This window comes from Panthera onca, chromosome F1 (genome assembly GCF_046562875.1).
Source record: "Panthera onca isolate mPanOnc1 chromosome F1, mPanOnc1 haplotype 2, whole genome shotgun sequence".
Lineage (NCBI taxonomy): Eukaryota > Metazoa > Chordata > Mammalia > Carnivora > Felidae > Panthera > Panthera onca.
In genome coordinates this window covers 59,915,337-59,929,638 of record NC_138355.1, presented here as the reverse complement: position 1 = coordinate 59,929,638, position 14,302 = coordinate 59,915,337, and the positions used below count along the sequence as shown (strand labels likewise).

The window sequence follows — 14,302 nt, the reverse complement described above, 5'->3', positions numbered from 1 at the left end:
TTTTCAGTTCATAATTTTTGTTGAAGACTAAAATGAAGGTTGACATAAAATATGGAAAACCTCACTGATCAAAATCAGATCATACATTATTAAACGGCTGTGGAATGGTCTTCAAAGTAGATTTATCCTTCTGTAGCATAAGCCTTTTTCTTTTTTTAATATTTATTTCTTTTGAGAGTGAGAGAGAGTGGGGGAGGGACAGAGAGAGAAGGAGAGAGAGAATCCTAGGCAGGCTCTGTGATGTCAGTTCAGAGGGCTCCGTCTCACGGTTCGTGAGACCCGGGTCGAAATCAAGAGTTGGATGCTTAACCGATTGAGCCACCCAGGCGCCCCTGTAGCATAAATCTAATAGAAAAGTCTTCTTTGTCATCTGAAGATAAAAGTCATTGCATAAATACAACAGATGGGGTGGTACATAAGAATAGTAATTTTCTTCTGCAAGAACTGAGACATCAGATGGATTTAATTGGAGGAGGGGAGAGACTACGGGCCAGGAGACTAGGTTGAGTTTTATAAAAATCTTACAAAATTTTTTAAATATTTACCTATAGAGACCCAAACCCACTAATATAGAACAATTACATTCTGTACTTATTCTAAAGGGAAACTGTGAAATTTACAAATTACTGTTTTAGTATGCTATAAAGTTATTTTATATGATAATTTTTTCAGCAAAATGGAAATACAGTGATAAAGGAAAGGAAGAAATGCAATTTGCTGCTGGCTGGAGTGGTTCTTTGAATGTCGAAGAAGGGTAGGTGCCAGTTAATGTTTTGTTTCTCAGCTTGTTAAATGTATGTGTGAAATTGTTTGACTTGTAGAGCAAGAAGTTTCATCACTGGAGTATTTAGTGAATGTATATTCATCCCAACTTAGAGGTTGTGGAGCGTGATCTGGTCAGCAAATTTAAATTTTACTCACGTGATTACTTTTTTAAAAAAAACTAGTTTGCAGAGGATTTAAAGAGAAGCTCAGAGAGAATCCCATACTTTCTACATTTTGTTGTTTCCCGTGTTCATTACTGATTTTATTCAGCCAAGAAGTCCAAGGCAGTCATTGTTTTCTCTGCTTTGGTAGCATTGGCCTTGTACTTAACGGGGACTGTGCTACATTAATTCTTAAAACTCACAAATACTTCAGAAAGGCAAGTTGGTAAATTCAAGTTTCCCAATGACCCAATAAGAGCGATTCTCTAGCCTGATTATTTGGTGGAGCTGCTAACCTGGAACCTGGTGCCAAAAACTGTTTTCACTTAAATTTTTATGACTGAAAGCTGTCTGATGAGGATGAGTAAGATACTTCAGACTTTGGATTCAGGTAAAAGACAACAGACAAGTGGAAGTCCATAATACGTGTTGGCACATTGTAGTTACTCACTGGAACGTTTTCTACTCTTATCAAAGTAAATGATAATATTTCACCTCAAGCCGTGTAGTCTAAGAATTTGAAGACATTTAATTTCTGTCAGCAGTGCAAAGCAAACACAGTGGCTCCGTTACTTTGAAGACAACAAACAAAAAGATTTTGTTCAGTGGTTGCATAATACGATGTATGGGGCAAGAGTGTTCACAGCTTCTTGAATAAGCTGGTGATGGGCCTGAGGGTTGACACTAAAATCAGTCAGGAGAAAAAAATAAATAAATAAAATCAGGAGGAGTATTTTATTTTATTTTCATTTCATTTCATTTCATTTCATTTCATTTCATTTATTAAATGTTTATTTATTTTTGATAGAGAGGGAAAGCGCAAGCTGGGGAGGGGCAGAGAGAGAGGGAGACACAGAATCTGAAGCAGGCTCCAGGCTCCGAGCTGTCCGTGCAGAGCCTGATGCAGGGCTTGAACTCACGAACTGTGAGGTCATGACCTGAGCCGAAGTCAGACGCTTAACTGACTGAGCCATCCACACGTCCCAAGAAGGAGTTATTTTAATTTGGGGGTTTAGTCTCTGAGCTCCTGAAAGATTTTTCAAGTCCACATGTCACATTAAAAAAGAATCTTTTAACTGAGAACAAACTGAGGGTTGATGGGGGGTGGGAGGGAGGGGAGGGTAGGGGACGGGTATTGAGGAGGGCACCTTTTGGGCTGAGCACTGGGTGTTGTATGGAAACCAATTTGACAATAAATTTCATATATTGAAAAAAAAAATAATAAAAAAATAAAAAAGAATCTTTTAGGGACACTCAACCTAGCATATTCTTTGAAATGGATTATCAGGGGCAGTTTCTGCAAAATATTAAGGAAGAAGCCAACCAGGTGAAATGAAGTTAATCCCTAGAATAACATAGCCACCGAAGTGGGGTTTGCCTGTGATGTGACCGACGTGCCTCCCGTGCTGTGCCCCATGCGTAGCTGACGCGGAGGAGAGGGGGCCGGTAGGAAATGACCGCCCACAATGACCTGCTGTCCCTCAGTTCTGTGTATAATCCATGCACGCAGTAAAGTTTTGCTTTCTCTTGTGCTTTTCGTGACGGTACAGAGTGAAGAATAGTGTTTTCATTAACCTCAAGTGAATGTGACCTTACCTTTTACGTGAATGATTTTTATTCTCCTTATGTGGAATTTCACTGTATTTTTACTTCTGCAATGAAGAAAACTGGTTCATGGGGCACAGCTTCCATTGGTTGCCCTTTAACATTAAAGTAGAGGGAAATAAAAGTACTTGCTAAATTCATTAGATAAACATACGATTTCGTTTTTGTTTTTAGAGAATGTGTAACCAGTGCTCTGTGTATCCCACTAGCAAGCCAAAAGAGGTAAGGATAAAGAAATTATTTGTTTTCTCTGCTTTGCTTTATGAGCAAAATTATAACAAAAATTACAAATTTTGTCTGTGACAGGAGTTCCACCGGGCGTCCTGACTGGACCTGCATCGTGGTGGGCTTTACTTCAGGTTACGTACGCTTCTACACGGAGGTGAGCTGAGTGTTCAGCAGTTAGAAAGCACCGCTCGACGGGAATATCTAGTTAGGTGTCCCCATTATACTCGTTTCTGACTCACTGCCTGCTGCTTGGGAATGTGTAGTTGCTACTTCCTGTGGGGGGTGGGTGTGGAAGCAGGGACAGGGGAAGTCATGGTGGAAAGTTCTGGTAGAACCTATCGAGAAGAGAAGCTGTATTCTTCTGAAAGAGAGTGCCTGATATCTGTGGAAAACTGGTGGGGAAACGACAGTCTCTGCCTGGCCATACATGTTCGGGTCCATTCATAAGGAAACGAGCAGAGCCCTCCTTTTTGCTTCCTTCTAGAACGGCGTGCTCCTGCTCGCACAGCTTTTGAATGAGGACTCCGTGCTCCAGCTTAAGTGCAGGACCTATGAAATCCCACGGCATCCTGGCGTGACCGAACAGGTAGTGTAGAAGACTGTGTTCAAAGTAACAGTGCCTTTACTTTGAAGTATTTTTTTTGTCTTTTTTGGGAAACTTAAAGGTATCTTGTGGCACAGTTAGCTGTGCTGGCATATTCTGGAAATATAACCTGTTTATAACTGAGTAAAGAATCCCATTCTTGCTTTTACTTATTTAATGAAATATCCTATGTTTTATTATATAGTAAAATAAAAGACTGTAGTCAGAGAACCTTAAAAGGGTTTCTTATTTTCAGAATTTAATAGTGACTTAAGGTAGACATATGGTATATATCTTTTTTTATTTGGATTTAGCTGTCAAAATTGTACACAACAAAAGAAAAAAGTTCTGACCTATTATTAATACTACTATATTGTACTACCTATTTCTCAGGGGGTGAAGTTTTTATTTATAGTGGGAAATATATTCACTGAAGATTTTGATAGAAAATAATATTTCATATCTAAGATTCTCCAAATGTACAGTTTTCACTGCTTCCCAGGTGGTGTGAGAATTTGCCTCAGTCAAAAATTAATTGTAGAGCCATGTAAACTAATATGCTCTTGTTTGACTCACAGTGTACATAGTCAAAACTATGTAAATATGCCTTCCTCCTTTTTACTATCCTGCTTCCAAAAGGTTTCACGTGAACAGATGTGTGTATTGTGTACCTCTGTAGACTTAAATTGTATGAGAGGTGGCCTGGAGACTGGAGCTGTAGAAGAAACTTAATCTAGTAAGGGAGAATAGATTAATTCGTATTAATGCCTTTGAGCGAATTAAGCATCAATGCAAAGCAGTACCTAGTGATTTGCCATTTTATGTGGCCAGAATACATTCTGTACAAGTTTGGAGAAAGGGGTGCTCAATTAGAGCGAGGACAATAAAAGAAACTTTCATTGAGGAGGTGAGATTTGAATTAAGCTGTGAAGAATGGTTATAGAATCTAATTAGTTAATGGTAAAAGAAGGGAAAGTATTTTAGGTAATCAGGAGAAAAATGAAGGGAGATTCAAATGTAGGATAGTGCATGAGACAACAAAGAAACCTATGATAGAAAATATTGAGAAACTGTCGAATAGGCAGAGTGGCCAGTTTTTTTCATAAATTTGAAAACCAAGTAAAAATCATAATGATTCAGGAGATGAGCAAAGCTACAAGGATTTATGAGAAGGAAGTGATATATCAAAGGGATACTGAAGGAATCTCTCCTCAGGAGGAATTGGAGTTGAGAGAGTCTGGAATCAAGGAGGCTAGTTAACTGATTTTTTGAAGTTCTCTGTAATAGACGTGCAGTGTTGGGATGGGACTCTGTAAAGGCTGCAAGAAGAGAAAAATGACCAGGACAAAAATCATTTAAAGGAACAATTGACACGATTTGGTTATTGTTTAGAGATGTAGATGAGTCAAGAGGAAAATGAGTGGTCTCTAAGATACCCACTTGAAGAGTGCCATTGACAAAGTAGGAAGATGGGACTGCTTTGGCAGTGAATTAAGGTTGTTAAGTTTGGTTTTAGACATGTTGAGTTTGAGGCGATGGTAGGAAATAAAATGAAAATACTAGTATGGCTTGCCATACAGAATTTCTATACAGGCGCAAAGACTAGATTGAAGAAGTTGGTTTAAGTCATAGATAATGAATTCTTCCAGGTATAGGACCTAGGAAAATAAAAGTGAAGACTGAAAATTTAAGTCTTCCTAATATTCACCACAAGAAAGTAGAAGAAAGTGAAACCATTGAAGGAAACAAAGAAGGAGCTCTTGGAAATCTAAGAAGATACTGTGTTCATTGAAGATACTTCTCAAGAGCTGTTCTCTGTTTTTCTATTCTCTAGGTGGTGAAGGTTCTTTGAACATTTTAAGTTGGGTTATGTCTATACTATTTTTTAGAGTTGGTAGAAAAATATTTAAATACTTGCTGTTTGCGAGTCAGGAAAATCTATTGGTTGAAAAATAATTCTTATTGAACACGGAGAGAGAAGTCTTTGTTGTTACTCTATATTCTACATAAGCATCTTTGGATCTGATATATCAATTTATATATCAAAAGTACATATTCGCTTCTTCTTGTACTCCCAGATCTATTAAGGATCACAGAGCACATTCCCTCTGATTCAATTTTCTGGGGTCAATGAGTGTAGTGGAAGTGACAGCAGGTCATTGTAGGAGAAGATTCCAAAGAGAGAAGATCTCTTTCTTGAATGTCAAAGGAACTCCTTCTGGGTCTTCTGCACAAAGATCTCTGTCATCCGGCATAATTTCTGTAGCTTTTGGACCATTGGTATTTGTATTAGTATCTCCTTCAGCAGGTCTGTCTGGATTTGGAGATAACTGACTTGCTCCTCCAAGGCAGTGACAAGGCTCTTTCCCCACTGTTGTGCTCAGTGGGCCGTACAGCCTAGCCTTGTGCATCTGTCATATGAGCACCCGTGCCAGCTCCCTCCCTCTGGCTCCTATCCCTCGTGGCCCATAAATCTCTTTTAAAAATGGAAACAGTCTACTGGTCCAGTAGGAAAGAGGGCAGGGCAGTTCTGAAAAGGAGATTTGTCGGAAAGCACATAACATTTTGAATCTAAATAATAATCTAAGAACCATAAGCAACTACATTTGGATAATTTTTCACCTTTTATATTGACAAAGATCAAGATTTACAAAACTGTTGGTTACAGTATGGAGAAACACACTCATGTATTGGTGGAAACGTAAATTGACAGGTACTTTCTTGAGGGCAGTTTAATAATATGAATGAATATTGAGAATACTATACGCTCCAACAGACCCAGTTGAAGGAATTTATACTAAAGTAATGTGAAAAGATCTACACAGAAGAATTTTTATTGCAGTGGTGTTTATAATGAAAATGTATTAATTCATTCATAAATATTTATTTACTGCCTATTTTATGCCCCGTCCAGTTCTAATCACTGAGAATCCTTGGTAAAGCAGACACACAGAGATCCTCCTTTCCTGGAGTTTATAGTCTGGGGATGGCAAAGGGAGACCAGCAATAAACAACTAGAGATACAAAGATGGTTCCAGTGTCTGACAGGTACTAGGAAGGAAGTAATCATGTTGATGAGGTGGTAAGGAGGCAGGAGAATGGAGGTGCCTGCTTGACCTCTAGGGGCTCAGGAGCAGCCTCTGAGCAATTGCGTTTGAGCTGAGAACTGATTGATCAGAAGAATTAGGCAGGTGATGACCTGGGAGGTAAGGTCTAGGCCTGTTCAAAGCACTGAGATGGCAATGGCCTTTGTTCAGGGAGCAAGGGGAGAGAGAGGTGAGATGATAGGTGCGCCGTCCTCCAGGCCTGGTTAAGGAGGCAGGCTGTATCCCAGAGTGCAGAAGGAAGCTGTTGGAGGGCCTCAGTCGGGAGGGTGGTTTCTAGGTCTCCCAAACAAAATTTCTATCACTGAGAACTAGTTAACTAAATTTTGATACATATGCTACCTACTGCTTTAGCCACAATAAAAAATGATTTGCTCGCTTACTGGAGTGGAAAAATATCATTGACATATTGAGTAATAAAAAACATGTTATACTGTATATAGTATAACCTCACCCAAAGCATATAAGGATGTGTATTGAGACATGTCTGGGATATCAGGTGAGTTTCTTTTTTTTCCTTCTTCTTCTTTTATATATTGTTGTATTTGCACAATGACTATATTTCAGTTTAATGCAATGTGTACATTTTTTGGTTAATCTCACCACCTACCCTGAATGCATTAGATATCATTTACAAAAGCTCTTGTTTGAGAAGAATTGTAGGTCCTTGGCCAAAAGGCATTCTGAATTTAATTTTCCATTTATTTTTACTTTTCTTCTGCTTGATGGTGTTTTGTGTGTTGGGTGGTTGACAATTAACTTAGTTATAGTATTTTCTATTTTTCATTAATCCTGACATTCAACTATAATACAAAAAGTAGACATGCTTATTTGGTAATGATGAGATGTATTATTTTCTTATTTCTTTAATAGAATGAAGAGTTGAGTATCTTATATCCAGCTGCCATTGTGACTATTGATGGATTTAGCCTTTTTCAGTCTCTTCGTGCTTGTCGAAATCAGGTAGCAAAAGGTAATTTTTGGCATGCCGTATCTGACTTCTAACTTCTCATTTAATTTAACCCATTTAGAGAATTAAGTATGTCCTCTAAATTAAAAAGGCCGCCTGTACTAGATTTACAACAAAGACCCTGTGACTGTAAAAATGGGAGTGCATTGTTGGGTAGATGGCTCAGTAAGATAAAGGCAAGGACTGGTAATCAACGCTATGTATTGGGGTGGGAAATTTCATTGCATCTAGCCGAGGAACCAAGTTCTCACTATTTCAGCAGCTGTTGGGCTGGTTACTAGAATCTTGTGATTCTGCATTGCTTCCATTCTCACCGAGGGTAAGGATACCACTGTGTGCAGGGGGGATTTTATTCCCCACCCCGCCCCACCCACCCGTGGGCAAGGCCCAACAGGGAGTCCACATTGGCTTCTCTTTGCTAACCCGGAAAGCTTCTGAATGGAGAAGTTAAATGCCTGAATGATGTGTATATGGGCAACTACATTATTTCCAGACTTGGGGGTGAAAAGTGCACAAATAATCAAGAGTTCTTTCTCGTACTGCTCAGTTTACATTCTTGGGAAGAGGATGAAGAGCAGAGTTGTGTCCATCAAATTCAAGATGCCATTGTTTATAGATGCAGTAGTACCTGCAAAAATGCCGCCAGCGAGAAACATACCATCAATTTTAAGACCCCACTTTTAGAAAGGCCTTAAACTCAGTGAAAACACCAGTGCTAGACTTCCTCCTTTTCTTCTGGGCTTGGGTAGTGGGGCTTATAATGGCCCTAAAACCAAGTTTGTCTTGTTTGCAGGTTGATGAATTGGTAAAATTAGGAGGTTTTGGTTATGTACGTCTTTAATGGTACCTGCTTTTCTATTCAGTCAGAACTTGTTGGAATTTTTATGGCTATTTTCATAATCTTTTAAATTATTTAAATTTAGGCATAATAAGCATCATTATCTTGGGGTCATTTAAAATAGTTATTAGTATATATACCTAAAGAGACTGGCAGTTTTCTGCAGGTAAGAATTCAGTCGGTGAAATAAACTAGAAATAGATGATTATTGGTATTGTCAGCCATTTAATTTTTATTATTGTTGAGTTCCTGTTTATCTTTTGTGTTTAAGACCATAAAGCCATTGGTCTCCTAGGAAGTAAGAAAGCCACTAAGTGCCCACCTAAAGTAAGCTGCTCTGAAAAGAATTCTGACAAATTGTTGTGTCTTTTTATTTCGGCATGTAGGAAAATTCTCTTTTCTTGGCCTTACTATCAAAATCTGAAGTGCTTAGAGGAATCTGTTTTTCCCTTATTAAAGTACTTCACTTTCCAGAATAAACAACCAGAATCCAGCTGTATTCTAATATGTAGCATGAAACTTTACTGATAAATAGGACCTTGTGCCTAAACCTATGGCAAGAGGTGTAACTATTGCTTTTCTGTTCATTACTCGCTCACTTGGTGGAAATACTGAGCAGATACAGGCATTTTATTCTTTCTGGTGATGCTATTGCTGGTTACATATCTTTCTATCAAGACTGGCCTAGGCTGTTGTCTTCGAGGCCTTGCTATATGTGTGCTCTTACGGGCATGTCATTGAGTTTTAATTTTTCACCAAGTTAAGGCACTAGTTGCCATTCTCAGGATTTTATCCACTATTTCTCAGCAGGGAGAGATTGTTTCTTTGTCTTCAACTGCAGTTTGAATTCGCCTTAAAGTTTAGTAATAGTCTAGAGTTTTTAACAGCCTTCTTCCAATTACGTGAATGTTCCAAAATCTCTTGTGACGGTCAACTTGCTCTTTTAATGTTTGCATTTTACATATACTGTCTTGGCATGAATAAAGTTCACTTTAGCCTTGTTTATGTTGCCTTGCCTCATTATTATTATTGAAATTTTAAAGTAATCGAGTTATTATATTTTTAAAGGTTTTTTTTTTGTAAAACTTCGCTTCATCCATTATAGTTAAGTTTGGATTGTTTAATTTTTGTCTTTAACAGCTGCGGCATCAGGCAATGAGAACATACAGCCACCACCATTAGCTTATAAAAAATGGGGTCTACAAGATATCGACACTATTATTGATCATGCTAGTATTGGTAAGCATTACTCATTCAAATTCTTATGGAATTTACTTCTTTTGCTTTTTAATTGATGTATCTCATTTATTAGAAATGTCCATTTATTCTTAGGTGAAAGGAAATGCATTGTCTTTAGTGAGACATTTGGAAGTTACTCCAGACTTACGGATCATTGTAGGTTTATAAGTTTAAGAAGCGATAGCAGTTTTAATAATTACATCTTCAGCAGCAGTATTGTTCAGCTTTAGGTCTTTCACTATTTGACTTCATTTTTTTTTTTTTTTGCAGACAAGTTTAATTCATATAATCACCATATAACTCAGTCTTCTAAAAATGTAACCTTTAGACCAGCAGAGTATAGGTAAAAGCAGATTTCTCCTTGCGAGCATAATTGAAGACTCACTGTGTTAGGCACTGGGAACACAGACGAAAAAGACAGAGGTGAGAAGGCTTGGTCTCATCAGGGAAGCGTGAGGCTAGCTGGAAGAACCATGTGGAAACAGCTGCAGTCCCCAAGTGCGCCAGCTGGGGCGGGAGGCGGAGGAGAACCCCTGGCGCTGAGGGAGGTAGGGAGCAGTGGCGGACTTCAGTCTGAAATTGGAAGAATGAGTGGGACTTGATCAGAAGCAGCAGCACAGAGGCGGCATCCTAGCCAACATGTGCTAGGCGTGAGGGGGGAAGTGCACCGCGTGCTGTAAAAATAATGGGCACAAGGAGAACTGGCAGGCAGACATGTAAATAGGAGTCAGATTTTGAAGAGCCTAGTGTGCTATGTGGAGGAATTTAGGTCTTCTCCCAGCAACACTGAGAGCCACTGGAGAATTCTGAGCGAAACAATGGTATTATCACTTAGCCTGTTAGAAGAATCGCTTTGGTAGTTTTTAGTGACTGTAATGTGGGGGTCAAGACTAGAAACTAGGTGCAGGAAGGATACTTCTTGGTAAGAAGTAATGAGTTTCTGAATTAAGGTAGTAGAAACGGAGTGGAGGAGAAAATACTATTTAAAAAATGTGTATTGTTTTCTGTTTACCAACATGTTATATGCTTGTTAAATTCCAATAGTATATAAGTATATAAAGAGGGAAAGAAAAAAATATCCCCTTAAACCCTATACCATCCAGAGATACTCACCATTGGCATTTTGGTAAACATCTGTACAGACTTGTGTGTGAAATGCATGTGTAATATGTATACGGTGATAGAAATAGGTTTTCATAAATAGGATTACATCATACCAACCATATTACAGCCCTTTTCTAATCAACATATTGTAAAGAGCCTTTCAATCAATTTTGCTAAATACACATTTAATCGGGGTCCTGACAGAAAACAGATGGCACCCCTGAAATAGGACAGCTGAAACGTGTTTTATTTACAGAGGAAACATTTGGAAAGATGTGGTGCAGGAGAACCACCAGGGATGGTACAACATCTCGGGGCCTCGTAGCAGCCCAGCTGTTCGCCACTGCTAGGCCACAGGGGGCGAGGGCCTGGACAGTTCCAGAACTTGGAGGTAGTGAGTAGAATCGGCATCTTAGGCGCAGGATGGCTTTTTTTTCACGTGTCACAGGGAAGTAGGTGTCCTGACTTCACTTTCCTTTCTGTCTTTGATGTCCTGATGAGGCTTCCCGTTGTCTGAAGCCAGGCGGATGTCAGCCTAATCTACACACACTGTGCCCTGGGAGTGGGCGGGGAGAGAAGGCAGGAGTGTGAGTCTGCAGGGTCAGACAGAAGATCCCTGACACACGCATCCCGTGGCTTGTTGCTGCGTCCTTCTCATGAGGAGTACTCTGCAATGAAGCACTTTCTTGTAGACATTCAGCGTGTCTTTACTGTTTTGCTAATAACGTAAACATGCTGCAAAATTCCAAAGTGTTGAGTTCGGTTCAGGGTGGCTTCCCTGTTCTGTTAATTGAACTTTGGAACATTGAAACGGGCTAGGAAAAATGATTGGATAGAAAATATCATTCTATTCATTTATCTCCCAGCCTACAAAATGATGGGAAAATAAAAAAGGTACAACGGACTTTATTTTGCATGTACATCTTTATGTTGAAGTTCTGATGAATTCATCCAACAAATAAGTGAACACCTGGTATGTCCTAGGTGCTAATATTGGAGCTAGAAATAGAAGGCAGACGGAACCCCGTCCTGATGACGCTTACATTCTGTGATAGGGAGATACACGATGGACAGTTAAGCCAAATGAATAAATATGGTCATATCACAATGTTAGCCTGCATCATGAGGAAAATAAGCAGAGGGTTATGATGGAGAGTGAAAGGAAGAGGCCACTTCAGGTAGACTGGTGAAGATAAGGCTCTCCAGAGAAGTGACGTTCAGACGGGACACTGGGGGGGAAGAGCAGCCAGCTATGTGAAGGGGTGTAGGAAGAGCATTCCAGGCAGAGGAGGGTCCCTGTGAGTCGATTGTAAAGAGTAAGGGGAGGGGCGCCTGGGTGGCTCATTCTGTTAAGCGTCTGACTCTTGATTTTGACACAGGTCGTAATCTCGTGGTTGTGCGATCAAGCCCCATATGGACTCTGTTGGGCTCTGTGCCAGGCATGGAACCTGCTTAACGTTCTCATTCTTTCTCTCTTTGTATTAAAAAAAAAGGGGGGGGGGGACAGGACAAGGTAGGGTTGGAGATGGAGACTGGGGACAGATCACATAGGGTAAGGAGGTTGGATTCTCTCTAAATACAGGGGATGTCACTGATGGTGTCTAGCTACGGGGCATTTAAAATTATCCTGACTGCTGCTTAGAGGCTTGTGAAATAAAAAGTAAAAGCAGGGAGACCAGTAAGGAGTTTGTTGCAATAAGGGAGAATGGCGGCCTTGCCTGGGGAGGAAGCCGTGGAGCTGCAGAGGGTGGACAGATTGAGATATTTTTGTAACTGGTAAGGGGTGGATTTGAGAAATGAGAGAAAGGAAGGACTCAGGGATATCTGATTTTTTTTAATTTGAGCAAGTTGAGTGGATGATCTGTTTACTGAAATGAGAAATATGGAGAAGGAAGAGGTTTGAGGTGGACAGATCAAGAGTTAGGTTTCTTACAGGTTAACTTCTGACACAATTACACATTCAAATGGAGGTGTCAAGTAGGCAGCTAGATATGCATCTGAAGTTTAGGGAAGAAGTCCAAGTTATTGACACAAATTTGAGAGGGGGTGGTTGACTGTGGGATGCTTCATAGAATTCAGGAAGGGAAAAGGTCCATCTGATTTGGCAACGTAGAGCTCTTCCTTGAGTCTGATGTGAGCACTTTAGGTGGAGCAGTGAGGAGGAAAGCCAGATTGGGGTAGGTTGAAGAAGAAACTTTTCCACCTCTATTTTCAGAAATTAGAAACACAAGAGCCAAGAAACTGGATCACAGCATCTCCATTTTTTATGTTCAGTCTTGACCTCTTCCTTAAAATTCATTTCTATAAAATTCATTTTCCACCAGGGTATCCAAACTTAACATATCCAAATCGGAATTTTTTATTTCCTCCCCCAAACTTGTTTCTCCTTTTTTCTTTTTTTTTTTTTTTTTTTTTAATTTTTTTTTTCAACGTTTTTTATTTATTTTTGGGACAGAGAGAGACAGAGCATGAACGGGGGAGGGGCAGAGAGAGAGGGAGACACAGAATCGGAAACAGGCTCCAGGCTCCGAGCCATCAGCCCAGAGCCCGACGCGGGGCTCGAACTCACAGACCGCGAGATCGTGACCTGGCTGAAGTCGGACGCTTAACCGACTGCGCCACCCAGGCGCCCCATCTCCTTTTTTCTTATCATCTCTTCTGTTGCTCACACCTGAAGATTCTGAGTCATCCTTGACCCCTCCTCTCAGGTTTTTCATCCAGCAACTACCCCCCCCCCCCCCCCCCCCCGCCTCTTCCTGCACAGCAGACCCTTTCTGACCACCGCTCATCTCCATCATTGTGAGCACCGTGGTCTAAGCCACCATCATCTCTTGCCTGAATGATTGAGGAAAAAACCATTCTAACTGGTCTTTCTGCTTCCTTTCTTCCCTCTCTAAAATCTGTTTGCCAGTTAGCAGCTAATAGCCTTTTGAAATGTAAGTCATGTTTTTGTCACTCTTCTGTGCAAAATGTTATTTTTATAGTGGCTTCCTGTCTTATTCCTAATAAAATCCAAAGGCCTTATAGTGGCATACAAGGCCTGACATTGCCTGGTTTATGGTGTGTCTTTTGTCTTTTACCTTATCTTCTTTAGTACCTCACCCCCCCCCCCCCCCCCCCCCCGCCGCCCCCGCCCCATGTGTTTGACCACATCTCCTAGTTGTTCCTCAGATACACCAGGAGGCCTCCTGCTTGAGAGCATTTGTGATTGTGGCTCCTTCTGCCTGGAAAATTCTACCCAGCTAGCCATGGCTTGCTCGCTCTCTCACCTCATTTAGGTCTCTGCCCAGATATTATTTTGTCAAATAGGTCTTCTTTAGCCACTATAACAGACCTAGAAAATTATCCGAGTTTGACTTTATGGAAATTTCTATTAAGAGTTAAATTAATGTTTATATTTTAATAATAATATTTAAAATAATAGTGGGTTAACATTTAATCATAAATTATATTTCAAAATAGTATTATATTTACATAAATAGATTTTAATATGTATTTTAACTGTAAATTGTAATTTTTATAATATAAATTATATTAATATTTATACTAAGTTTCAAAGTGTGGCAAGGCCTCAGATAAGATGTTCAGGAAAGACACAAAAAATTCACATCTAAGGAAATACACTTATAGTAGGCAGCTTGTCTCAGCAGCAATATTCACCTCATTCCTAATAATGAAAGCAGTGTATATTTAATAAGAAATTGA

General features: G+C 39.8%; 1 protein-coding gene and 1 non-coding gene across 6 annotated transcripts in view; both read left to right on the top strand.

Annotated features, from left to right (window-relative positions):
• RAB3GAP2 (RAB3 GTPase activating non-catalytic protein subunit 2) overlaps positions 1–14,302 on the top strand; it is a 103,425-nt gene that overhangs the window by 37,479 nt on the left and 51,644 nt on the right. For all 5 annotated transcript variants that reach the window (XR_014136445.1, XM_081791927.1, XM_081791928.1 and 2 more), the window contains exons 4-9: positions 673–754; positions 2,706–2,753; positions 2,838–2,913; positions 3,244–3,345; positions 7,320–7,419; positions 9,395–9,493. Coding sequence is in view for 4 of the 5 variants with exons in the window: in XM_081791927.1 (XP_081648053.1) it covers positions 673–754; positions 2,706–2,753; positions 2,838–2,913; positions 3,244–3,345; positions 7,320–7,419; positions 9,395–9,493 (507 nt within the window). In the remaining variant the exon portion in view is untranslated. The remainder of the gene's footprint in view (positions 1–672; positions 755–2,705; positions 2,754–2,837; positions 2,914–3,243; positions 3,346–7,319; positions 7,420–9,394; positions 9,494–14,302) is intronic.
• LOC132686977 (small nucleolar RNA SNORA36 family) lies at positions 11,341–11,472 on the top strand. Its single transcript, XR_009613927.1, has one exon. It is a non-coding gene; the product is annotated as a small nucleolar RNA SNORA36 family (small nucleolar RNA).